Source organism: Vavraia culicis (genome assembly GCF_000192795.1).
Source record: "Vavraia culicis subsp. floridensis unplaced genomic scaffold supercont1.14, whole genome shotgun sequence".
In the NCBI taxonomy this organism is placed as follows: Eukaryota; Fungi; Microsporidia; family Pleistophoridae; genus Vavraia; species Vavraia culicis.
In genome coordinates, this window is record NW_007360617.1 from 13685 (window position 1) to 37542 (window position 23858).

The 23858-nt window shown below is 45.7% G+C and overlaps 13 protein-coding genes across 13 annotated transcripts; 8 read left to right on the plus strand and 5 right to left on the minus strand.

The window, feature by feature from the left end:
• Positions 1–519: 519 nt before the first annotated feature.
• On the plus strand, positions 520–2460 carry VCUG_00999 (uncharacterized protein; the record flags this gene model as incomplete). Its single annotated transcript, XM_008075828.1, has 1 exon — positions 520–2460. One exon carries the CDS (start codon positions 520–522, stop codon positions 2023–2025), a length of 1506 nt encoding a protein of 501 aa, XP_008074019.1. The 3' UTR covers positions 2026–2460.
• A 614-nt stretch (positions 2461–3074) lies between these two features.
• On the minus strand, positions 3075–6415 carry VCUG_01001 (uncharacterized protein). The gene has a single exon (XM_008075830.1). The coding sequence runs from the start codon at positions 4773–4775 to the stop codon at positions 4263–4265; it is 513 nt and encodes a 170-aa protein (XP_008074021.1). The 5' UTR covers positions 4776–6415; the 3' UTR covers positions 3075–4262.
• VCUG_01000 (uncharacterized protein) lies at positions 3450–3962 on the plus strand (the record flags this gene model as incomplete). The annotated part of the gene is made up of 1 exon (XM_008075829.1): positions 3450–3962. The coding sequence occupies one exon, from the start codon at positions 3450–3452 to the stop codon at positions 3960–3962; it is 513 nt and encodes a 170-aa protein (XP_008074020.1).
• Positions 6320–8348, plus strand: VCUG_01002 (uncharacterized protein; the record flags this gene model as incomplete). Its single annotated transcript, XM_008075831.1, has 1 exon — positions 6320–8348. The coding sequence occupies one exon, from the start codon at positions 6320–6322 to the stop codon at positions 7904–7906; it is 1587 nt and encodes a 528-aa protein (XP_008074022.1). The 3' UTR covers positions 7907–8348.
• Positions 8349–8594: 246 nt separating this feature from the next.
• Positions 8595–9164, minus strand: VCUG_01003 (uncharacterized protein; the record flags this gene model as incomplete). Its single annotated transcript, XM_008075832.1, has 1 exon — positions 8595–9164. One exon carries the CDS (start codon positions 9162–9164, stop codon positions 8709–8711), a length of 456 nt encoding a protein of 151 aa, XP_008074023.1. The 3' UTR covers positions 8595–8708.
• Positions 9165–9605: 441 nt separating this feature from the next.
• Positions 9606–11642, minus strand: VCUG_01004 (uncharacterized protein). Its single transcript, XM_008075833.1, has one exon. It carries the CDS (start codon positions 11611–11613, stop codon positions 9850–9852), a length of 1764 nt encoding a protein of 587 aa, XP_008074024.1. The 5' UTR covers positions 11614–11642; the 3' UTR covers positions 9606–9849.
• Positions 11643–12051: 409 nt separating this feature from the next.
• Positions 12052–12711, minus strand: VCUG_01005 (hemolysin III family channel protein; the record flags this gene model as incomplete). Its single annotated transcript, XM_008075834.1, has 1 exon — positions 12052–12711. One exon carries the CDS (start codon positions 12709–12711, stop codon positions 12082–12084), a length of 630 nt encoding a protein of 209 aa, XP_008074025.1. The 3' UTR covers positions 12052–12081.
• Positions 12712–14325: 1614 nt separating this feature from the next.
• On the plus strand, positions 14326–14709 carry VCUG_01006 (uncharacterized protein; the record flags this gene model as incomplete). The annotated part of the gene is made up of 1 exon (XM_008075835.1): positions 14326–14709. The coding sequence occupies one exon, from the start codon at positions 14326–14328 to the stop codon at positions 14707–14709; it is 384 nt and encodes a 127-aa protein (XP_008074026.1).
• A 509-nt stretch (positions 14710–15218) lies between these two features.
• Positions 15219–15860, plus strand: VCUG_01007 (uncharacterized protein; the record flags this gene model as incomplete). Its single annotated transcript, XM_008075836.1, has 1 exon — positions 15219–15860. One exon carries the CDS (start codon positions 15219–15221, stop codon positions 15858–15860), a length of 642 nt encoding a protein of 213 aa, XP_008074027.1.
• Positions 15861–16051: 191 nt separating this feature from the next.
• Positions 16052–18204, minus strand: VCUG_01008 (uncharacterized protein). The gene has a single exon (XM_008075837.1). It carries the CDS (start codon positions 17615–17617, stop codon positions 16226–16228), a length of 1392 nt encoding a protein of 463 aa, XP_008074028.1. The 5' UTR covers positions 17618–18204; the 3' UTR covers positions 16052–16225.
• VCUG_01009 (uncharacterized protein) lies at positions 17392–18643 on the plus strand. Its single transcript, XM_008075838.1, has one exon. It carries the CDS (start codon positions 18198–18200, stop codon positions 18381–18383), a length of 186 nt encoding a protein of 61 aa, XP_008074029.1. The 5' UTR covers positions 17392–18197; the 3' UTR covers positions 18384–18643.
• Positions 18644–19107: 464 nt separating this feature from the next.
• Positions 19108–21606, plus strand: VCUG_01010 (uncharacterized protein; the record flags this gene model as incomplete). The annotated part of the gene is made up of 1 exon (XM_008075839.1): positions 19108–21606. The coding sequence occupies one exon, from the start codon at positions 19108–19110 to the stop codon at positions 21604–21606; it is 2499 nt and encodes an 832-aa protein (XP_008074030.1).
• Positions 21607–22019: 413 nt separating this feature from the next.
• Positions 22020–23832, plus strand: VCUG_01011 (small GTP-binding protein domain). Its single transcript, XM_008075840.1, has one exon. The coding sequence runs from the start codon at positions 22465–22467 to the stop codon at positions 23812–23814; it is 1350 nt and encodes a 449-aa protein (XP_008074031.1). The 5' UTR covers positions 22020–22464; the 3' UTR covers positions 23815–23832.
• Positions 23833–23858: the final 26 nt, after the last annotated feature.

The following is a 23858-nucleotide window of genomic DNA, read 5'->3' on the forward strand; positions in this document are numbered from 1 at the left end:
AGTTGGGAGTATCTGCCCTGAATACTTGTACCACATCCCATAATCGAATAGAAAATCTTCGACATATGGAATTAGCGATTTTAGCGATTTGCTGAGTAAAAAATACGATAAGTGTTAGGTTAAAAACAAACATAGTGTGGAGTTATCGTAAATTGTCTGGATGAACGCTTTTATAATCATTTTGGCTTATTGTGAATCGTATGATATCAAATTGCTGGAAAGGACGTTGTGAACAAAGGGTTTAAATACTGCCATATGGCATGGCATTGCGATATTGTATTAGTTTTTGGATCATCATGTGTTAATGATTTGTCATGTGGTAAAGAGTTGATGAATAGTTTATGGTTCCACGTGATTAGACCATGACATTGTATGTCTGTCAACGATAATTGACTGCAAATACGATTGGTTTTTCTTCTATTGTAAGTTACAAGACAGGTTATCAAAATTAATTAAAGCAAAAATTATTGGGTGCTGTAAAATATATAAAACTATAAATATGGAATGTGAAAAGAAAGTATGTTTTTAATTCCTTTGTTAGCTTTATTATTATTGGGATTGTTTATGCTTTTGGCTATTGGTATTCCTTTATTGTTAAAGAATAAGAAAAGTGATGATAGTGATTCTATAGATCCTGGATTGTTATCCAAAGGAAAGAATGCTGGTAATGGCAAGAACAGTGGACCGGGTAAAGCAACTAATGATGACAATGAAAGTCCAGAAAAGCCTGATACGATAGAGGAAGCAGAATGGTTTGATGAGGGTCAACCTGGCGAAAACAACCCCGCTGAAAACAAGCCTACTGAAAACAAGCCTGGCGAAAGTAAACCGGGTGAAAATAAACCCGATGAAAACAAGCCTGCTGAAAATAAACCGGGTGAAAACAAGCCTGGCGAAAATAAACCGGAGGCAAATAAACCCGATGAAAACAAGCCTGCTGAAAATGAACCGGGTGAAAACAAGCCTGGCGAAAGTAAACCGGGTGAAAATAAACCCGATGAAAACAAGCCTGCTGAAAACAAGCCTGCTGAAAACAAGCCTGCTGAAAATAAACCCGGCGAAAACAACCCTACTGAAAACAAACCTGGCGAAAACAACCCTACTGAAAACAAACCTGGCGAAAATAAACCGGGTGAAAATAAACCCGGCGAAAACAAGCCTGCTGAAAATAAACCGGGTGAAAACAAGCCTGGCGAAAATAAACCGGAGGCAAATAAACCCGATGAAAACAAGCCTGCTGAAAATGAACCGGGTGAAAACAAGCCTGGCGAAAATAAACCGGAGGCAAATAAACCCGATGAAAACAAGCCTGGCGAAAGTAAACCGGGTGAAAATAAACCCGGCGAAAACAACCCTACTGAAAACAAACCTGGCGAAAATAAACCGGGTGAAAATGAACCGGGTGAAAACAAGCCTGGCGAAAATAAACCTACTGAAAATAAACCGAGTGAAAACAAGCCATGTGGTGCTAATCAGGGTACAAAAGGAACATGTCCGATTAATTCCGGTGAAGTCAATTCCGGAAAAAGTATTCAAGATGGTGAAGTGCCGTGTAATGGTAAACCTAGTAATGGAAATTCAATAGAGAAAGCTAATGGTGAGAAAGTAGAAGAGAACAAGCCTGAGGAAGAGAAGGCTGATGAGGAGAAAGCTGAAGGTGAAAAGGCAGAAGAGAACAAGCCTGAAGAAGAGAAGGCTGAGGAAGAGAAGGCTGATGAGGAGAAAGCTGAAGGTGAAAAGGCAGAAGAGAACAAGCCTGAAGAAGAGAAGGCTGATGAGGAGAAAGCTGATGAGGAGAAAGCTGATGAGGAGAAGGCTGATGATGAAAAGGCAGAAGAGAACAAGTCTGAGAAAGAGAAGGCTGATGATGAAAAGGCAGAAGAGAACAAGCCTGAGAAAGAGAAGGCTGATGATGAAAAGGCAGAAGAGAACAAGCCTGAGAAAGAGAAGGCTGATGAGGAGAAAGCTGATGATGAAAGGGCAGAAGAGAACAAGCCTGAGGAAGAGAAACCTGACACGAGGTAATTAATGGATGATGTTTAGAATTAACCTGAAGCTGAAATTTACCAAAATAATCCTGCAAGAATTGGAGAAATAATAAATCTATAGAAGGTCTTAATACAAACCAATAGAACAACACACTAGCATTATAAATATGGCATAACCAAGCGGTGGGTAAAACGATTCATAAAATGTTATTTTGCCGGTACTGAACAGCATTTCTATTTTTGCAGCACATAGGCCCTCAAATCATAGTATTAAGCAAATAGATGACGCTTTTTCAAAAGCATGTGTTATTCTAAATGTCTGGTTTATACTTCTGAATTCACACATCCCCATTCAACAACATTAAAATTATTCGTCCGTCTCCTCCATCAACATCAATTGCAATGTGCCACGTAATTTATTTTATTTATATTACCGCACTACTAGTTTCAACCATTAAAAGTATTCCTCAGAGCATAATTTTAGTAGAAAACCCTCAACTTACTTTTTTAAGAAGGTATGCCCAATACCAACAGTTTAGTACGCGTTCTGAACAGACGTTAACAACAAATTAAGGTAACTGGCTACGTAATATTTAATTAAAGCGATAAAAGAGCAAAAACACCTCTAATTAAAGTATCTATCACGGTATTGATCAATGCCATTAACCAATCATAATACGAAAGTATGCTCTCCCCTGCAGAATCAGCACCATTCCAAAATGTATTGCAAGTAAAATAATCACTCGCTAATCTCAACATAAAGCACGTATTAAATGCGATATCCACATAACGTACATGTTCTACAGTACGATCAATAAAAAATTTTACCGTTTTATTTTACCACTGATGTCCGTGCTGAGTATCATAACTGATATCCTGTCTGTATCAGGCTCAAACTTTTTAACACGTTTTATACGGTACTGATTAATCAGGTACTCGTTGTAGACCTGAAATGTTCATCATATTTTATCTGATGTATTCCCCTTTTGAACAAGCTGATGCGCTTAGCACAATACGCCTGTTCAAAGCATAATTTTGATTTTACTTCCAACACAAATCAAATACACGATTGTATACGACAATGTAACGAGGTTAAAAAGCGTAATCGGCTCAGCAAAACTATTTTTCATCAATTGTATAACAACCAGCCATAAATGAAACGACAAATAAATTTATTATTCATTATACAACATGCTGGGTGTTGCACACATGATACGCATCCTCGAACATGCTTTCATTGGCAGTAAATTATACTTCCATGATGATCAGTAATCGAATCATATGCGCCCTTCTAAAAGGGGCAACGTGAAAGGGTGCATTTTGTTGACACGGTGATTTCTTGATTGAACCGTTTCTTCGAATTATTTGCAAATATTCGTAGTTGACTTGTGATTTGCAGGTTTACGGCTATTTGCACGTGCGCTTCACAAAAAATATAAATACTGTTCTTTTTTACATTCCATGAAATGTTTAACCATTATTGTTATTGCAGTGGCCTGTGTTCTCCTGATAGTTGTTCCTGCTATAGTTTGGTACTGTCTGTCGGATGAAGGGTCAGAGGAGGACTCCTCTTCTGGGACTCTTACTATGACAAGCGGTGGTTCGGATAATAACAAAGAAGATTCTTGGTTAGGTGGGCAATCTGAGGATGAAACTGCAGATGAGGATGCACAGGAGGGCAGCACAGTGCCAGGTTACCGCATATATGTTGTGCAACCTGGTGAGGAACAGGGCGCGAATCCTACTGGCGAAGAGACTGAGAAAGGTGCTGGTGAAGAGACCGAGGAAGGTGCTGGTGAAGAGACCGAGGAAGGTGCTGGCGAAGAGACCGAGAAAGGTGCTGGTGAAGAGACTGAGAAAGGTGCTGGTGACGAGGCAGGGGATACGGGTAAGGGAACAGAAGAGCGCACTGCGGGTAATAATGGTAAGGAAAAAGCAAGAGAGACAGAAGGCAATGCTGAAGAAGGTGCATAGAACGCAAAGTATTGCTTAAATAAATTATTTGTACATTTTTAGCGCATACCTCACTTTATACACCAACAAATTTAAACTCTACAAATACGGTCATGTCATGAGATGTAAGCGCAGCCAGTCTTAAACGCCAATCTGATCACATTGTCATACACAAATACGTCACAATAATCCCTACACATATGCAATATTAAACGTATAAGTTAATTCACATATTCCAAAGGTTGTCTCTACCATATCAACATTAAACAAATTTTCCGTTCTCAATGATAATCTAATTACGCTATCGCACTCAACCATTAACTAAACCATTGCCTCGTACCTAATCACATTATCATACGCAAAACACGGCCCAAAATTAACAGTCACAGATCCACCATCGTAAAAGCTCAGTGCAGGGAAATACTCCTTACCATACAAATCATGATATGCGATGCCTAGATCAACACCATTAACAAAGAATTTAAGGAAGTGCTCAACTTTCAACACACTAATCACATCATCGGCACCAAACTTGTGTGCATACGCGTTACGGACACCTTTATGGTACTTGTAGCCCTTTGAACTGCCAAATGCGTATGAATCTTCCAAACCAAGCGGGCCGTACAATTTATGATCTTTTGGTGCCAGGCCTATTCTTACATGTGGCTTGTTAACGAGCACCTCAAAGTAAATGTTGCCCTTTACTGCACTGCCTGTTATGCATGACTTGTTGTTGGTCGTTGAGTTTACGGTCAAGCCACGCGTGTCTACCCAAATATTATCCGTGGAGTGAAAGCGCATGGATTTGTAGATGTGTGGTCGTGTGTGCAGCATTGTAGTACCGAGAATGAGCAAGGGCTAAGTAAATTAGATTCTGTTCAATGCTTGGAATTGCTTTGAATGCGATAAACCGAAAGTATAAAATATTTGCAAAAGTGCATTTTGAAGCGGCAGAACGGGAAGTGGGATAGTGCTGGAGGCAAGATGATTAATGAACATGCTATGATTCAATGGCCTGCTCACTGTTTTATGACAAGATCGTTCTTTGAAACGTATTTTCAGAACATAAGAGATTGTTTCGCTGATTTCTCCTGGTTAGTGATGTTGCTTCATGGTGGTACGTATGTATCACATGATGAGCAAGTAAAACAATCTATCCGTTTGATTGGTGTATGCACATTTGAACAGGTACATCATTCCTTGCATGACCAGAAAGGTGTGTCTGAGTGCGCTGATATGAGAAGATAAATAAACGTACTTCAGCAACAAATGCATCATTCCTAGTAATTGATAATTTGCCCATCTCTAAGGAAAAACTATCATTATAAATGGTGTTAGAACAAAATACGGTTTTCTGATGAGATGTAGTAATATGGCACAGACACTTCTTCACGGTGGAATATTCCAAACACAGCAAATGTTCTTCTCATTCTGATAAGCACCCTCTCTACCCCGATACTCGCAATCAATCCACTTCAACTCGTACAGATCGCACGATACGAAACAAATAAACAAAAATTCCTGATCAAAAACGTAAAACATTTTAGCACTGAGGCAAACCAATTCGATCCATTCGGTGTTGTGCATCAAAAGAGCATATCAATTGCTTTAAATTGTTACGTTCTCATGAACAGCTATGCGCGTGCCTTAAAAGCGTGCTTAAATACTAAGTGTCTAACAGAACATGAGAGCTGCATACGTTGTAACACTTTCTTATCGTAGGATGCGTGACGTGCTCTAAATATGGCGGTTAGTACGAATAACCGGTTCATTAAATTTCTTAGCACTTGTTATAGACGCTGTTCAAGATACTATTGGAGCGCATCACCGCAATACTATATTAGAATGTTTCTTCGTGCCGGTATGGCAACAATGACTGTGTTTAGCTCCATTTTGTTTTTTCAGCCTCATTTTATTCATGAGAACAGCTTTAACATCTGTTCAAATAAGCCTTATCACTGTTTGGTTGGCCAAATATTTGCATCGCGAGTGTTTATAGCAGATCTCAAGTCATTCCGTGAGGTTATGTACACGTTGCATCGGGGTGGTACGCTGCAATTAATTAGATGGAATACCGGAAAAGCATGCGTTCTGGATGATATGGTATGGCGATAAACAAATATCTTTGAGAAAAAAGACTTACTTATCATGCATGGTAAATAATGATTTTTCACAACCGTGCTAGAGGGTCCTCTTCAAACAAAATAAATTGCCAAAAACACGTGACCTAATTATGTAGATGCTTAATGAACGTATAAAAACAATCACTCACCCGTAACAAGCACATCTCCAATACCAGCAATCACAAAGTAAAACACATACGTTTCAGAACATCACACACGCACAAAACTGCCTAAAGCATCCTATCATTGCCAAATATGTTCGTTTTACAGTTCATTCTTTCCATCAACACATTACGCGTTCTCAAATTGCGCACTGAGCCTGATTCACTGGTGGGGTTATCGGAAGATAAAATACTGAACCTCGAGCTGAAGCCTACCACTAAGGACGAATTAAACCGCAACGGTGTGATCATCAAGAATAGAGTGGTGTACTTTTATCGGTCACGCAGCTACTTCTCGATGGGACTGGCTGCCGAGGACATTACGGTAAAGGGTCATAAGGCGGATATTAGTGTGGATGAAAAGATGGAGGCAGTTGCTGCCTTTAAACACACGAAAATGGAGTTCGTTAGCAGGGATAAGTCGGATGGTGAAGGTAAGGGAACTACGAAGGAGAGTACGACAGGTAATTCTACGAATTTTTCTCCGTTTAACTTCTCGTTCGTGGGTAGTAAAGGTGAGCATAAGGAGGTAAACAAAGAAAACACAGGTGCCAAAGCGGCTAACAGCGCGAGTTTCTTTGCGGGGATGGGTAGTGGGCCGAAACAGGGATCTAACAAACTTGCGAATATGTTCAAGAAGGGCCCGTACGAGGGAACGGACTCGTTCGGCATGAATGGCAATAAGAATATCCTAAATAATGGCAGTCCCTCTATCACAGAAAACCTGCTCAATAAACAGCCGGCATATGTCTCTGGGCTTAATATGGCAGCCTATTCAGGACAGGGAGACGGCAATGTTGAAAACGGCGCTATCACACGCATGGCAGATTTGTATACGCGAGGTCCTGCAGGGCCCTTGTCTGATCCTCGTCAAAAAATGCCTATGGGGCCGTTACCAGATCCATATTCAGGGGAACATGGCGGTCTACCACCCGATCCATACCAAAGAGGGCTGATGGCACCATCACCTGATCCTTACCAAAGAGAGCTGATGGCACCATCACCCGATCCATACCAAAGAGAGCTGAAGGCACCATCACCCGATCCATACCAACGAGACGTATCGTTGCCTGAAATCTACCAAAGAGAACAAAAATCTCCATTAATCGATTCACTCACGCGAAAGTCCCAAAACGCATTGTCTGATCCACTCACGAATGCATCCTCAAATACATCCGATGCACCAACACGCCAAAAAAAGTCACGTCGCCGCCCTTACCAGGAACTTTACCACATCGAAAGCGACTCATCCATGGAGAAAGACGAAACCAACCAAATTCACCAAGCATGCATCCACGAAGTATCTGAACGGCACTTTCAACTTAAAAACGACAATCTCTGCGTCACGTATTTCAAAGAGCAGTTCATCTTCGCACCGTGCACCAAATCGAAGAGCCAGCATTTCATGCTGATTGATGCCAAAAAGCTGATTGAGAACGAGGAGAGCGAGAGCGAAGAGCAGCCACTCACAAAGCGGAGGAAAATTGTGATTGAAAAGGAAAAGATCAAAGAAGTGGTGAATAAGCATCCTGCACCAGTGATAATTGAGAAGATGGCGAAAGAGGAGCCGAAGGAGAAAAAAGCACCCGTTATTGCCAAGGCGAAGGAGAGCGATAATTTTATAGAGCAGCTTAAATCAACATTTGATGAAAAGGCGATCAAAGAGATCATCAATATGTAAGGAAGAACCTTCATCCTAGGATACGCCGTAATACGGCTGTTCTGATTACATAGCACAGTTGTGTATTCGCTGCGATAGCTAGTGCTCTGCATCGTTGCCATGCAATGGTTCTCGATCAAAGATTAACATAGGTGATCGGCACTGTGGTTGTACGGTGCACCTCAGCCAGCTCAGCGTAGTAAGTATGCCTGGAAATCAATGGCCCACTTTAAATTATGAATCGCACTATTGAACAAGATAAATCTTATGACAGAACCGGAATGCTGCATGTGACATGGTTACCATTTATGCGCAATCTCGCCACATATAAGCCTTTCGCAATTATTTCAAGAAAAATATTGTGGTTTGTTAGTTGAGGTAACATTGGTTGGAGTAGCCCTAGAAAACGAACTATCACACAGCGGACAGCTTACTAATTTATAGACTTTGATCACATTTCAACCAGTTTGTGGATGAGAGTATGCAAATAAACATATTATAAAAACTTTTTTGTGCTATGACACGATGTATTGTGGGAAGAATCAGTCCGATCCCTTTATGAACCAAGGGCCAGCAAATCAGAGAAAACCTTTTCGTGCTATGACACGATGTATGAGGTGATAAATAACGTACTCTTGTTAAAACCTATTCTAATTTCTTCTCCAAGAACATTTACAAGAATGTCCTTAGAACCACCCATTGCAACAAATTCTTCAACATGCTTTTTATTCATCATGAAATTCCCTAGCCACACAGTTTCTCACAAAGCAAAAATCGTACGTCCTCAATCCTAAGCCATAACACTCTGCCCACCACGCACTCACTAATCTTCCTCATAAATATTCTGAGCATCAAACACATCAACCTCCCCATCATCCTCGCCAAACCACAACCTAACCTCACACTCCCCGGCCTCCACACTCTCGCTGCCATGCACTACATTCCTACCCACGCACATCCCATAATCACCCCTAATACTCCCCAACTCGGCATTCAACGGATCGGTCACACCGTTCAACTTACGAACGGCTGCCACCGCATCCTCACCTGCCACCACCATCGCAACTACCGTATTACTGCTCAAATATTCTACCATTTTTTTGTAGAACGACTTAGATTTGTGCTCGGCGTAGTGCTCGGCCACCAACTCATACGATGGTTGGAGCAGTTTTAGTCTGTGGATGTAAAGGCCCTTCTGTTCGTATCTTGATATGATTGTGCCTATTAAGCGCCTTTTTATGGCATCGGGCTTGAGGAGCACGAGCGACTTTTCTATCATTGGGGGTGGGTGCAAATTTTTTTGAATTGATGATGGAATATCGAAAGGAGTGACAGCTGACCCGGTGTATGCAAGGAAGGGTATGCGATCTAGGCGGTGTTGATCGGATGGATGCGTATGAGCATGCCCTATTTCTTTGCGATCGAATTGGTGCGTAAATGGTAAGCGTGAACAAACATAGAACAGCACGGACACGCGGTCAAAAATAACAAACTGCTCGTACATTTACCGGTATTAGAACGCTTTTTAGAAAAAAGAACGGATTTACGTACCTGAACACGCCAAAAACGTAGCAGTACAGGTAAAGGACGTAAAAATAGTTAAAATGCTAAATTACGATACGCTGCCAGAACGACAGCAATACGTGTTAAGAATGTAGAAATAGCTTTTTTTTACGAATACGGTAAGTTAAGGAAAACGTAGTGCAGCACCAAAAAAATAGTAAAAACAAATATTTTTAACGTTTCCTTCAGATAAACGCTCTTTGAGGATGTTACCGGTATTACAAACTGCTTGGTTTAAAGCGTATTATACGGCACCACTTGGCCGTGCCCATTAGTAAGTACTTGTCTGGTACTACCAGTTCTTCCGTCATTAAATCATTGACGTGCAGCTCAAAGTACCATCTTGTTGTACCATACGCATTACGCTTCATCTCGTAATACCGCACCAGTCATTGCATCCCTCAACCCGCATCCTTCTTCTTACCGCCCTTCAAATTCAGTACCATAAACTTCATTTTCACCTCCCTATCCTTCCTTACCACACTAGCCGTACCGCTCTTATCCTCCCCCTTCTTAAAACACGGAAACTCGCATTCCTTCTTGATGCACTCGAACGCCTTTCTCTCATCCCTGTCCATCAGCCCCATCTTTATAAGCGTGTCCAACACCAAGAATGCCTCTCTCTTGCTCACCAGCATGCACATGCTATCATAGCACTCTCTTATGCTCATCTTTCTGTGCTCGTACTCATTTACAATGTTGTACACCTCCCTGCTCTTCGCACCTTTTACTATTTTCTGTATCGATTGCACCTTTCGATGCTCATTCATCCTTTCGTTCCTTATGATACTTAAATTGAGGTACTCCGGTCCGTCACACGTACCACTGCCCTGCCCATCCGTACCAAACGATGGAAATGCCACATCATTCTCTATTTTATCGATCTCTCCCTTTTTCACCTTGTTCTTGGTGTTATGCTCCACAAATTCCAAATTTATCTTTTTGCCATCCGTACTTTCATAAAAATATGATTTGTGCTTGTTGGCACTGGCAGAGCCGTGATGAGGAGCGAAAGAGGAAGTGTTGTTGGAATTGGCACAGCTGTCAGTGCGGTTGCTACCCCTGGCGCTGCCGTTATTAACAGTATTTCCATTTCCACCCGTTCTAGCCGAGCTATCACCCCTACTAGTCCTATCATCCCTACTAGTCCTATCACCCCTACTCGTCCTATCACCCCTACTCGTCCTATCATCCACACCACCATCCCTGTTCACAATCCTGCTGCTCCTCTTAACACCCCTCTCAGCATACGGATCAAAGTACACCGTGCTATCCTTCTTAACCGCTATCTCCTCCATACGCTTCCTTATACCATGCACCTCTCCAAGGTGCACAACAACCTCTCCCCTGTAAAAATACAAATTATTCCTGCACAGAAAGCACGTGTAGTGCAGGTTGTACGAGTGCATCTGCAAATCCTTGCTGTCCCTATAAAAACGGTTCCGCAGCCCGTTTGCATCGCACAGCGTGCACAGAAAGTGCTGCTTTATCGCGTGCTTGTGTGCACTCCGCTCGTCATAGCAGTACTCCTTACAAAACGGGCAGTACACGTGCCCTTTGAACCCTACGTTCCTGTCGCCGTACCGGTTGTGCACCGCCAGTTCTCGCGGTGCAAACGCTTCGTACTCGCTGCTGAACAATTTCTTGTTGTTCTGGCACAGCATGCACAGAACGAGCGCATGCGCTTCTTTGTAGTGCTCGCGCAGCGATGCGAATGATGGCAGTGTTTGCGGGCATTTGTTGCATTTCTGGAGCAGCAGCTGTTTTACGTCTTCCAGTGCCTGTGCGCACCGTATTTCCAATCTGTCGTGCACACCGTTGTGAGCGGTACACGTGCCACCATTTTTGTGTTCCGTGTTCTCGTTGGGTAAACACGGCCTAGCAGGGATAGCACCGTACTTCGCACCGCCATGTCTGATAGTACTGTGCTCAGCACAGCTATCGTTCTTATCATCTGTGCCACAACCATCGTTCTTATCAATGATCCTTTCCTCACGATCTTCTTCTTCCCTCACCACGATACGTCCACTTTCACGTTTGCACACCATGCATTTGCAGTCATCGAACAGAAAGAGCACCCTTGTCATGCATTTCAAGCAGAATTTATGTTTGCATTGGTACTGTGCTATGAAATTGGTTGGAGTGAAACAAATTGGACATTCCATGAGGGGTTGGTAAAAAGGGGGCCATAAATGGTAGGGGGTATGATAGGGGGTACTACACGATGGGTGAATACTACGCATATGTGAATTATAACGAAAAGGACAGTTTGACGGTCTGAGATTGGCAAGGGTAGTAAATAAGTGGGCATCGCAAGAGAGCAAGTATAGCTGGCCCGTAGGAAGTGTACCTATCTGCGCTGTTGAAACGGAGGATGAGCGAGCGTGAACAAAGTACCAATAAATTTACAAATTAATATTTTTACCCTGCCAAAAATAAAAAGGATGAAACGCAATTGCTAGGTGCGCTAATACTCCGTAGCTGATCTGCTGTTGCCAGTAAATTACGTTAAATAAATAAAAATATGTGAAATACACTCTACGCACCAAGAGGTGTACAAGCAATACGAAGAACGGACAAGTAAACACGTCTTATTGTACGAATACACCAGTTAACTGCGTTTACTTACGGCTCTACCACGATACGTAAAACATGATGATCGGTATCAAGAAGCACACGTTGGCCAGCACTGTCAACGTATGGAAAAGTTCGTGGTACCCGTAAACAGCGGGCACCAAATCAGGCTTCTCCAGTCCAAAAACGATACCGCCCAGCACATAAAGCAGTCCTCCCAAAGAAAGCACCATCCTATAAACACTTCTCAAGCTTTCAAACTTCAAAAACAAGGTGATAGACATTCCATGCACGATGTACAGCGCAACATCGATCGCCTCAACCACCTTCTCCACCAGAAATATTTTGGTCGCTCCCAGCACGAATATCATCCACGTGGTCATCAATATCAGCTTGGTGTGCATCAGCTTGAGGGTAAGTGCCATGCTTGAGTGCACGCTGGCGATGAACAGAAATATGCACATATGATCGATTCGCTGTGCAAGCCGCTCGGTACGCGTGTGCTTGAAAGACGTGAGGTGGTAGTACGAGGATGTGCCGTACAGGATGCACTGGGTGGTAAGTATTATCAGGGTGCCTAGATGGAGCTGCGTAAATAGCGAGTATAGAAGATGCAGGATCAGGAAGATGAAGGAGATGATGAGTGCAAGCTGGTGTATTCTACCGCGCAAAACAGGTTTTTTCTGCATAGGGGGGTGAAGAAAATGCAAATGCTTTTTTGTTGATTAATTGGAAATGGTGATGGTACGAAATGAGGGTTTGAAGCGGAGAATAAACGAGCATTTGCTGGTTGAGGAGGTGCGTAGAAAAGAGGATGTTGTTGTGAAGTATTACAGCTGAGACTGACGAGGTGCGTAGAAAAGAGGATGTTGTTGTGAAGTATTACAGCTGAGACTGACGAGGAGCGTAGAAAAGAGGATGTTGTTGTGAAGTACTACAGCTGAGACTGACGAGGTGCGTAGAAAAGAGGATGTTGTTGTGAAGTATTACAGCTGAGACTGACGAGGTGCGTAGAAAAGAGGATGTTGTTGTGAAGTATTACAGCTGAGACTGACGAGGTGCGTAGAAAAGAGGATGAGAATGAAAAGGAGAAGTAAATACGTTAGGAACGTAAAGCGTGGATACAATGTACTGTGCCAGTACAAATTATATGAATAATACGATACAAATCATTAGAGCAGCACAATCGCTACCTTTGAAAGGGTGCTCATCATTTAATGATGATATGACAGGGCTGTTCTTAAACATTAACAGTGTTAAAAACAATTAATTCGTTTTATTTCCTGGCGTACACCTGAATTTAACAAAATAAATTTGTGGTAAGTAAACATACTTTAAAAGTACCAGCACGCTAGAAATGGTATAAACTGTTATTACTAGCTGAGCTGTTGCCGTTTGTAAGGCGGTAAAGGTATGGTTACCTATTAAATGATATTTTCTTCAATAATACGTTGTATTAGTTTTTTACTTGTTCTGCTCCTTTGGTAGGGGTTAAAGAATTATATTTTGATTTGAAAATCGTGTGGTTTTAGTGTTATTTATGGATTTATTTTACATAACGGACCAATCAGTTTTTGAATTGCCTTTTTGTTTCCATGAGGGCGCATCTCAGACAAGTAAATTAAATAGCGCAGTTCAATTCTTCGTTCTATGCAAAAATGGGGCTAAAATTTTTATTTTTACCTGCTGCGATGATAAAGAACAGCTGAGCGTGTCTTGGAAGAAGAACTAAAAAACAATTCTAAGTTTACTTCAAAAAGATGCGGTACATTCTCTTTCTTTGAACTGACCGATCAGCTTTCGTTTCTACCGTGACCACGGTGTGCACACGGATCATAGATCGGTTGGTGCGGCCGGTCCCAATGCACTGCAAAGCGTATTTATTTGAATTGTTTTGTATTGAACAAATGCTTTGTTGGTGAAAAGGAGGTACCGTAGTTGGTAAAAAAGAATGTACGATTGAATATGCAAAGACATGAATTGTTGGTGCGCTCCTCTACGGAAATACCTCGTGCTGAATTGCACCATTCTTAGCAAAAACCGTATTCATCCCCTCACGCATCAGCCATCCATAAATTGCACCATTCTTAGCAAAAAGCGTACTCATCTCCTTGCACACCGCAACATCCTTCGCTCCAGACACGCCCTGTGCCGTGCTCAGCACACGCTGTCCCACCGGTACTTAAGACTGAACGGAGGTAACGCACCAACCTATGCAGTAGCAAGGCTAATCGGCGTGCATACGCTGAACCAGTGCCGGTCAACCCTCATTTATTACACAAAACAAAGGCAATCCCTCAAAAATGAAACTTTACGATTGGCACCAATCACAGAGCCACGTGTACATCAGGCCCTACACACCGATCACGGTAACACCATCATCGATCAGCACGCCCTCGCACACCCACGCCCTGTATAAATGCGTAACCAGCGTAGCGCTGAGCAACGGCGTGTACGTGCTGCAAAAGGACATGAAAGAGATGTGGCCGTGCCTTACCGTTGAGATACGTGATGATGTGCGTGATGCGAGTGTTGATAACGAGAAGGAGGATAGTTTGGACGAGTTGCTGGTTAGGTTGTACAGGGATGGTGACGATGAGAGGAAACGAGCGATGGATAAGAGCTTTTGCGAGAGTAGCGGTACGGTGTTGAGCACAGATTGGGAAAGTGTGAAGAATAAGAAATGAGCACGGGGGTTAAAAGGGAGGTTGGAATGTTTTGGGCGTAGTTCGGTTGGAGCAACGATTTGTGTTAGGGGGTTAAAACTGGGATAGAGCAGGTGATGCCTTGATCAGGAACACGGACCGGATGAAAATGAACTGTGCAAGCGTTGTTTTGGTAAATGATTGGTTGGGTGCAAAGATGCGATTAATGCGCGTGTTCTACGCCGTGTATTGATGGGTGACCGGAATATTTTTGCTTGTCTACCGTACGGTAAAATTCTTTTGAATGCGCTGTGGCCCCTCACTTCAAGGATTTAAGACGGTGGTTGCGCTGTTCGTCATTTAAAATGAATTGTTTGTTTCTTCATTTTATTTTTGAACGTTCCTCCATGTTCTACCCATTCCTTACGTTTTACCCGTTCCTTAGCGTTCTACCCGTCCCTCCATGTTCTACCCGTTCCTTAGCGTTCTACCCGTCCCTTCATGTTCTACCCGTTCCTCCATGTTTTATTCGACCCCTTCAATCTGCCCTTATGTCCCCCTCATCCTTCGAACAAAAATACGTGCACTCCTTCTATGCCACCAACCACCACGCATTCTCCTCAACACGCCATAAACCCTGGCCATCCGTCACAGACTTCCTCACTCGGAACCAAGGAAAACTTATACTAGACGCAGGCTGTGGTAACGGCCGGCATCTCTGTCCAACAAGCGTAGGAGTGGACTACACACGTGCATTTCTGCACGAATGTGTGCGCACTGCCAACTGCCAGGCACTCACACTGATGGCATGCGATGTATCATGTCTGCCGTTCAGGGACGAGTCATTTGATGCCGTTCTTTCGTGTGCAGTGGTGCACCACTTGGAGAATGCCCGGCAAGGCGTTGAGCAGCTCTACCGGGTGTTGAGGAGTGGCGGGTCGTGTTTTATCATTGTTTGGGCGCTTAGGGCCGTGCACAAGCATGGCGGTAATGATGACACTCAGGGTAGGCGCAAGTTTGTAAAGATAAAGGACAACGAATACCTCGTGGACTGGCAGGCTAAGGGGCAAATGCGTTTTTATCATTTGTATGAAAAGGATGAGCTGGTTGAGCTGGTGCGTAGCGTAGGATTTAGGGTGGTAGAGTGCAAGGAGGAGGATGAAAGCATAAATGTGGAGGTGGTGAAGGATTAGAGAGGGGTGCAGAACTGTTCGTGTACGAGCGGGGTAGATTTGAATGTACGGTTGGTAATAAATGGTTTGTTTTTCAAGCGGTGGGGCTGTTAGTTCGGGGAACGGTGGTAACCAGGGGTAGAACAGGAAGAGAAGTTCAAAATAAATGAGATGTGATTTTGGAAGGGCTGATACGGCGGGAAGTGGTAAAATGAAGAATTGCTGGCCGGATGTAACCATTTTTGCTGAAATGAGCGCAAAGATACCGAACGGCAAGTAATGCGGTAAACACAGCTCACAGCACCGCTTTTGAAGTGCAATCGCCTTTATTAACATGTACGCATGGTACCAACGGCATACAAATTTAAGTTACGGTCCACCACCAGTCACTCCTTCCTACGCATCACGTACCGCTTGCCATTCCTGTTTACGACTACAAACCCGTCAATCTTCGCAATCTCGTCCTCAATGTTACACACGTAGTTCATTCTCTGCTTCAACTCGCCGTATTCGTAGCATGTCCTGCCCTCCAGGCTGAACGTGTTTATAAGGTCGGTACTGAACGAATACGATGGTTCGTTGTGTTGCTGGGCAATAAACTGCATTTTACGTGCATTTTCTCTCGTTTTGATGCGGTCGAGAATGCGCTGGTACTTTTCGCTCGCACTTTCGTTTGTTTTCAGGTTGTTTTTAATTTCGGGCGGTTTTTGGGGCTGAAGCGGCGCATCGGCCGATAGAAATGAGATTTTGCCGTGGTGCGCCTCGCATGCTCTTCGGTTCGTACCATGCACCGCATCGTTTCTGGTGTTTGCATGAGCATCCGTTACGCTGCTCAGCACGGTTTTGCCATCAATCCCGGTCTTATCATAACCTGCAGCACCGCCCGATCCCTCTACGCCACCAACAACATCGCCATCATACAGTGCAGCCATCCCACTTCCCGGTTTATCAACCAATCCGCCCACTCCACACACCACCAAGTCATCCCCATCTCTTTCAAACGTATACCGCCCATCCAACCATTTAATCATCCTCAAATCATTTAAATCAACTCTTCGCCTCGTTATGCTCTCAATGATGTGTTTTGAGCGGTTGAAGAATGTTTTGCGATTTTTTAAGGTGTTGAAGCGGTGAATCGTGCGCAGAGATGCTGAGATCTTCTTGAGATGGGGTGTATGTGTGGCTGGTGGATTGTGGTGTATTGTGGATTGGTGTGGTATTGGATTGGTGTGAGAGTTGAGGATTACGTGCGCACTGCCTTTGCTCACAGGGCTGTTCACTGCGTTGCTGTTGCTCACAAGGCTGTTCACTGCGTTGCTGTTGCTCACAGGGCTGTTCACTGCGTTGCTGTTGCTCACAAGGCTGTTCACTGCGTTGCTGTTGCTCACAGGGCTGTTCACTGCGTTGCTGTTGCTCTCAAGTTCTGCCGCTCTACCAAAAACGGTCTTTTTCCTCAGTTCACACGGCACGTGCACACCACTCTGAACATTGAGCACCGCTCCGCGACCAGAAATACCCATTGAACCACCATCCCCGGCACTCGTTCGTACCACTGCACGTTTAACCGATCTCCCCGGTACAAACACCTCCAAGCCACCCGTTTCACTGCTTGCCACACCACATTCACTGTCCAAATCACCACCAACATCCTCACGGCCTGTCATGCTGTGCTTACCCTTTGCATACCTCTTTTTAATTTTATTACGTAAAATGTCAAGCACCACGTTCCGTTTGCCTTTCATTTTCTGCTTTTTGACCATAAAAAATTTGTGAAGCATTTTTTCGAATGGTGGGCACAAAAGAAAAATAAAGGGTTGTATGGCGTGCAGCAGCAGCGAGGGCCCCAACACTGCCACGAGACGGTGTCTGGAACGGATCGCTTTACGGTGCAAGGTGCTTATTCTTCGGTAATTGAGGGATAAAATGGTACTTGGTTGATTTGAAGGTGCTATAGCACGCCTGATCGGACATTACATGACAAGAGATGCCTGAACAGGAAGTGCTCCGTTTGAGCGTACGGGTGTGCACAGCTATTCGCATTTTTAGCCCCAACGCTTCGTTTTAGAACGGTAACACGCCCGTGTGATGAAGAGCATGCACAAACCGCTTTACAAACATGTCTTGCCTGCGATGCGCCTCACGCGAACGAGCGTGGCAATTTAATTGCCAAGTACAATGCTTAACGATGTGCTATACATGATTGCTGTGCACATACCGTACCTATAAATCGTTTTACAGCGTATTATTCGTCACTATTCATTCGTTTCAGCACCTCACGCCCTGCCCAACACCACACCTAATTTGATCTGCTTCTTCGTTCGAACGCACCATCTTCAAATTTTTTGTGGTCCCACCCTTATGAGAGATCCCCTGCAACTCGTCAAATCATACTTGGAAGAGAAAGTGTGCATTTATCTGCGGGACAGGAGCAGGCTGGAGGGCGTGTTGTGTGGCTTCGATGAGCATATGAATGTAGGATTGCTGATTGGTGGCGAGTTTATGACTGTTAGGGGCGAAAGCATTGTTATGATTGGACAGGAATAGCGTGTTGTGATGTGGGTGGTGTGTTCATAGCATATCGGTGAGCAGGAGTAGAATATTTTGTGTTATGGCACGGAGCGATTTAAAGTGCTTGGCCGTGGTGGTAGCGATGAGGTGCTTGGCCGTGGTGGTAGCGATTTGAGGTGCTTGGCCGTGGTGGTAGCGATGAGGTGCTTGGCCGTGATACAAGCCGACAACGTAACACGGCTTGATTTGGTGTTTGCTACACCACCAGAAATGTATTAAAGCGTGCTTAGTGCTAATTTAAAGCAAATATGCGCTTAATAATTCATTTGCTGCTCTACTTCGTTTGTAAAAGCTTTGCTCTTCACATTCATTTTACGTGTGAGGAGTGAATTTGCTTTACCGCACCAGGATTGCTGGCGTAGCACCGTTTTGTTCTGTTCCTTACTCTCGTTGGTGTTGTAAGCAAGTGCTGTGCATCTTTCGTTCATTACATGCACGATTTACCTCTGCTCTCGTTCTTTTCGCAACGCGCAATGCTCCTCGTTGCCCGCCCATGCGCACTATTTTTTCATTTTATGTTAATGCGCGTTGCAGCATTTTTAGCGCATGCCGCCCGCCCATGCCCCCTCTTCGCACGATCATTCCCTTGTCGCCCAAAATACTACAAAACGTTTGCATCAGCACTCAAACAAAAAGACAAAAAGTGCAAAACAAAACCGTCTCACATCAAAATATAAAAGAAAGCGCTGTCCATTAATTTATGAACTTCCACAAGTACTACAAAAAAAACGTGTATGCTCCGTACGAACAGCACTACCTCGATTACGAGGTGCTGGTGGGCAGCAGTGATGTGGACAGGACTGCGCACTCGGAGATGGAGAGGGTGTTCAAATTTGTGAGCGAGCGCAAGGACGAGCTGACGGTGTGGGCGAAGACGCTGGAGAAGGAAGTGCTGATGCGCATAACCGCGCTGGACGGCGGCACCGATCCCGGGACCGATGACCTGAGCTACACCAACCTGAAGGACATCCTTGCCAACCCGTCACGGGGACGCAAGAAGCAGCTCAAGCGCGAGCTCAGGCTGTTCAACAAGAAGTTGGACCTGCTCAGGGAGAACGTGGCAATTTTGACCAAGTTCATAAAAGTGAACCTTGTGGGCTTTAAGATTGCGCTCAAGCAGCGCAGCGCGTACCGGTCGTACAGGGGCCGGCTGGCGGGGTACAAGCGCAGCGTGGCCGATGTTGATCGCGTTATGTACGCGGTGAGCAGGCTCATTCTACGCTACAGGAAGCGCAGCGCGAGTTTGATCGGTCTTGTGAGCAAGAGCGAGGGAAAAAAGAGCAAGCCAAGCAACAGCACGTTCGTACGACGCACCGCGAAGTACTGGGTGCACCCCGACAACATAGACGATCTGAAGGCGTGCATCCTGCGGCACTTGCCTGTTTATATTTTCAATCCAAGCGACGAGAACTACGACTCGTGGACAAAGGAGCACGATGCGGCGATAACGAGCGTGTACTACGACAACGCGTCCTTTGAGGCGTACAACACACGCCTGCACAAGCTGCAGGGGAGCGAAGCGATCCGTATACGCTGGTACAAGCTGGACGAGCCCAAGGTGGTGTTCATCGAGAGAAAACGGCACGAGGACGGGTGGACAGGCTATCAAAGCAAAAAGCTGCGCTTCAAAATGCCGGTGGAGCACGTAAACGCATACGTAAACGGACAAAACGTGTGGAAATACGTTGAGCCCCTGAACGAGAACAAGCTGAGCACGCTCAGCCTTTACAACGAAATACAGCACTCGATCATCCACAAGAAGCTGAGACCGAGCGTTCGCACGTTCTACAGGCGCATGGCATTTCAAATGCCGGAGAGCAACAACATCAGACTGTCGCTCGACACGGATCTGGTCATGATCAGGGAGTGTGCAGGTGACAGCAGCACACCCTTCAACTGGCGGCGTGAGGGCTTGAGCTGGCCGTTCGACAGCCTCCGGTCAGACGAGATCTGCCGGTTCCCGTACGGCATTCTCGAGGTCAAAACGCAGGACGACCAGAAAACGTGGATCTGCGAGTACGAGCACCTCATCGAGCACGTACACAAGTTCAGCAAATTTATGCACGGCACGGCCGTGCTGCACAATACGGAGATGATTCCGTATTGGTTGCCGCAGATGGGCGTGGGCATACAAAAAGAGAGTTTTAAGAGCCCGCCGCACAAGCGGTACGAGTTTAAGGATGGTGAGCTTGTGGAGATACCGCAAATAGGGCAGCAAAACAGTGATAATGTGGGAAGAGGGAGTGAAGGGAATTTACGGCACGATATAAATGAACAGAATCGGGCGAGCGCGCAGTACAGCGCTACGGACGGGCAGGGCATCGGCCGAGCAGGCCTAAGACACAGCAGCTGTGGCATCACTGATGGACAGAGCGTCAGCAGAATAAGCGTGGTAAGGGGTGATGAGCACGTGCAGGAGGACAGACCCGCCATGGGCATGTCATCCTCTGCAGGATGCATGCACTGTGCCTCGGGCCTTACATACGAACAGATACGCTCCAGCGGTGCGAGGAATGACCGTGTGCGTGCATCGGAACGAGCGATGTACGGAGAGTGTGTTCACGACCGGATGGGCCTGACAAAGATGGAGGGGTCATGCGTGGCAGGGGGGAGCGAGTCAATGCTGGGCGAATCGCTGAACAGGAACACGTCTGGCGAATCGCTTCACAGGAGCGTGGGTCTGAAAGGCCCATCGGTGCACGCAAGTGCAGACGCATCGCGTAGAACAAGCCCCTCACACGGAGCCGAGCACACATACCTTCAGCGTAGCGCCGCTCAGCACCCAAAATCTACGAAAAAAACGGTCGCCGCTCAGCACGACGATGACGAGAGCACCAAAAGTGTGTTGGTCCCCATCGACAACAAGCGCATTGCCATACCCGTGCGTGTTGAGCCCAAGGTGTTCTTCGCCAACGAGCGCACATTTCTGTCGTGGCTGCACTTCAGCATCTTCATCGGAGGCCTTGGCTCTGCGATGGTCGGCCTGGGCGACTACAAAGCACTGATAAGCGGTGCGGTGTTCATCGTGGTGAGCACCATCTTCGCCGTGTATGCGTTGTATTTGTATATGTGGCGGGCACATAAAATTAGGGCAAGAAATCCTGGGCCGTACGATGACCTGGTGGGGCCGGGTGTGCTTGTGTTTGTATTTATCGCTGCTATGGCGCTTTCGTTGCTGTTTAAGATGCCGATGCACTGAGAACGATTAGATGCGTACAATAAAACCGCTTTGTGACGTGTCCGTTCTTATACGTCTTGAACATGTCGGCCGGTGTGCACACGAGTGCTGTCGGATGAGCGCATTTTATTTTTTGGTTTTATCCGATTTTCACCTCACACGAGTGCTTCTCTGGTCCAGAGCGGTGCTCATGCCTTTCATTTGCACTATAACCAATGAATGCGCTCATTTTTGCATAATTGGTTTTCTTCACGGCACGAATTCACCCCGCATGGATTGCACCTCACAATGTTCACGGGTACGGCATGTTCAGCGACATGGGACGTGTTGCCGTTGCTGACCGGTAATGCCCGTGGTGGATCCTCACTGATCCGCAACAAAACCACGAACACGTACGGTAGAAATGACCAAGAGAATGAAATGCACCACGTACATTAAAATTGAGGTATGAGCTGAGCAAGCGGGATTGTTCGTGTAGTTGTGCGGTTTTTGCACCGGTGCACAGCGCTCATCACCTGTCATACGGCACGTTTTTTGTGGTGATCTCCGCGCACCCATGGTTTGGTATGGAACGTGAGAGGTGCGCTAGAGCGGTTGTTGTTGACCGGTGGGTGGTACCTGGACCGGTTGTGATGAAGAAAATGGGTGATGTGGGATGAATAGCGTGGTACAAACGGTGCTGTTCACAGGGACCGGCGTGGTTGCCAGGTTTTACACCTGGACGGCCCTGCTAAGATCATGACGTGTCACTTCTAGCCGTTGTGCCACGCCACAGTATCACCGTGGCGCTGCTCCTTTCTAGTGGACCGTCATACCGTGCTAAGGTGCACGGCCCCTTAAGCCGATCCGAGGACTGTCTGCGCATCATAGCAGAGCATCATGCCCACCGACAGGCAAACAGGGCCATACGCGCGATTTAACCGTTTTATTTTTGTGAGCCCCATGTCGGTCAAAAAGCCAACAATATCCGTGGTCTTCATCGGTCACGTGGACGCGGGCAAAAGCACACTGAGCGGGCGCGTTCTTCTGTCTCTCAACCTGGTAGATTCTCGTTTGCTGGAGAAATACAAGGAGGAAAGCAGATCGCTCAACAGAGAGTCGTGGTATCTGAGCTGGCTCACCGACACGAGTCCGATCGAGCGCGAGAAGGGCAAGACACTTGAAACGTGCAGCACCATCCTTGACCTGCCGCACAACCGTGTCAATTTGCTGGACACGCCCGGCCACAAGCTGTACTTAACGGACATGATACGCGGGGCCAACCAGGCAGATGTGGCCGTACTGGTGATATCGGCGCGAAAGGGCGAGTTTGAGGCCGGGTTTGAGCGGAGCGGACAGACACGCGAGCATGTTATACTTGCGAAGGCGGGCGGTGTGAAGCACTGCATATGTGTGATCAACAAAATGGATCAGAGAAACTTTGAGGCGACGTACTTTAAGGAGATTGTGGGGAAGCTGGACGTGTTCCTGAGGAAAATCTTCAAAAAGGTGATGTACGTGCCGGTGAGCGGGTATGAAGGCATCAATGTTCTGTATGAGAACGAGTTTGATGGACGGGCGGATGACCAGCACTCCAGTGCGTGTAATGTCACGGGCGACAACTACAACGACATCAACGAACATGAGGATGACTGGTACAGGGGTGATTCGCTGCTCGGTATGCTGGACAAGATACGAGTGGAGAGGCCGTTTGGTGGCACAATGCTGACCATCCTGGACAAGAGCAAGAACGTGTTGCAGGTGAAGATCGAGGAGGGCATGGTTAAGAAGAACGATGAGCTGTTTGCGTTGCCGGGCGGGTACAAAGTGAGCATCAATGCCATTCTGGACGATGAGGACGTAGAGATCGAGGATGCACGGGCCGGTGACATTGTAAAGATACGCGTGAACACGGACACGCTTGAAATAGGCAACGCGCTCGCACATGCGATGGAAACGTGCACGGACACGTTCACGTGCCAGCTCAACGTTCTCGATTGCAAGGGCGTGCTGAGCGTGGGGTACAAAGCGGTGCTGCACCTCAAGATGAACAGCCTTTCGGTCAAAGTGCTCGGGCTGCAGATCAAGAAGGGCGAGAAGGTGTACAAGACAGAGTATGTGAGGAAGGGCGAGAAGGCGCTGGGAAAGGTTAAAATTGATAAGAAGGCGTATATCAGGGTGGGAGACTGCTTTGCGGTGCGGGATGAGGACATAACGGTTGCTATAGGTGTGGTGCGAAAGGTTCTTTAATAAATGGTTGGTACGAAACTTTTGGTAAAGCACGCTGCGCTGTT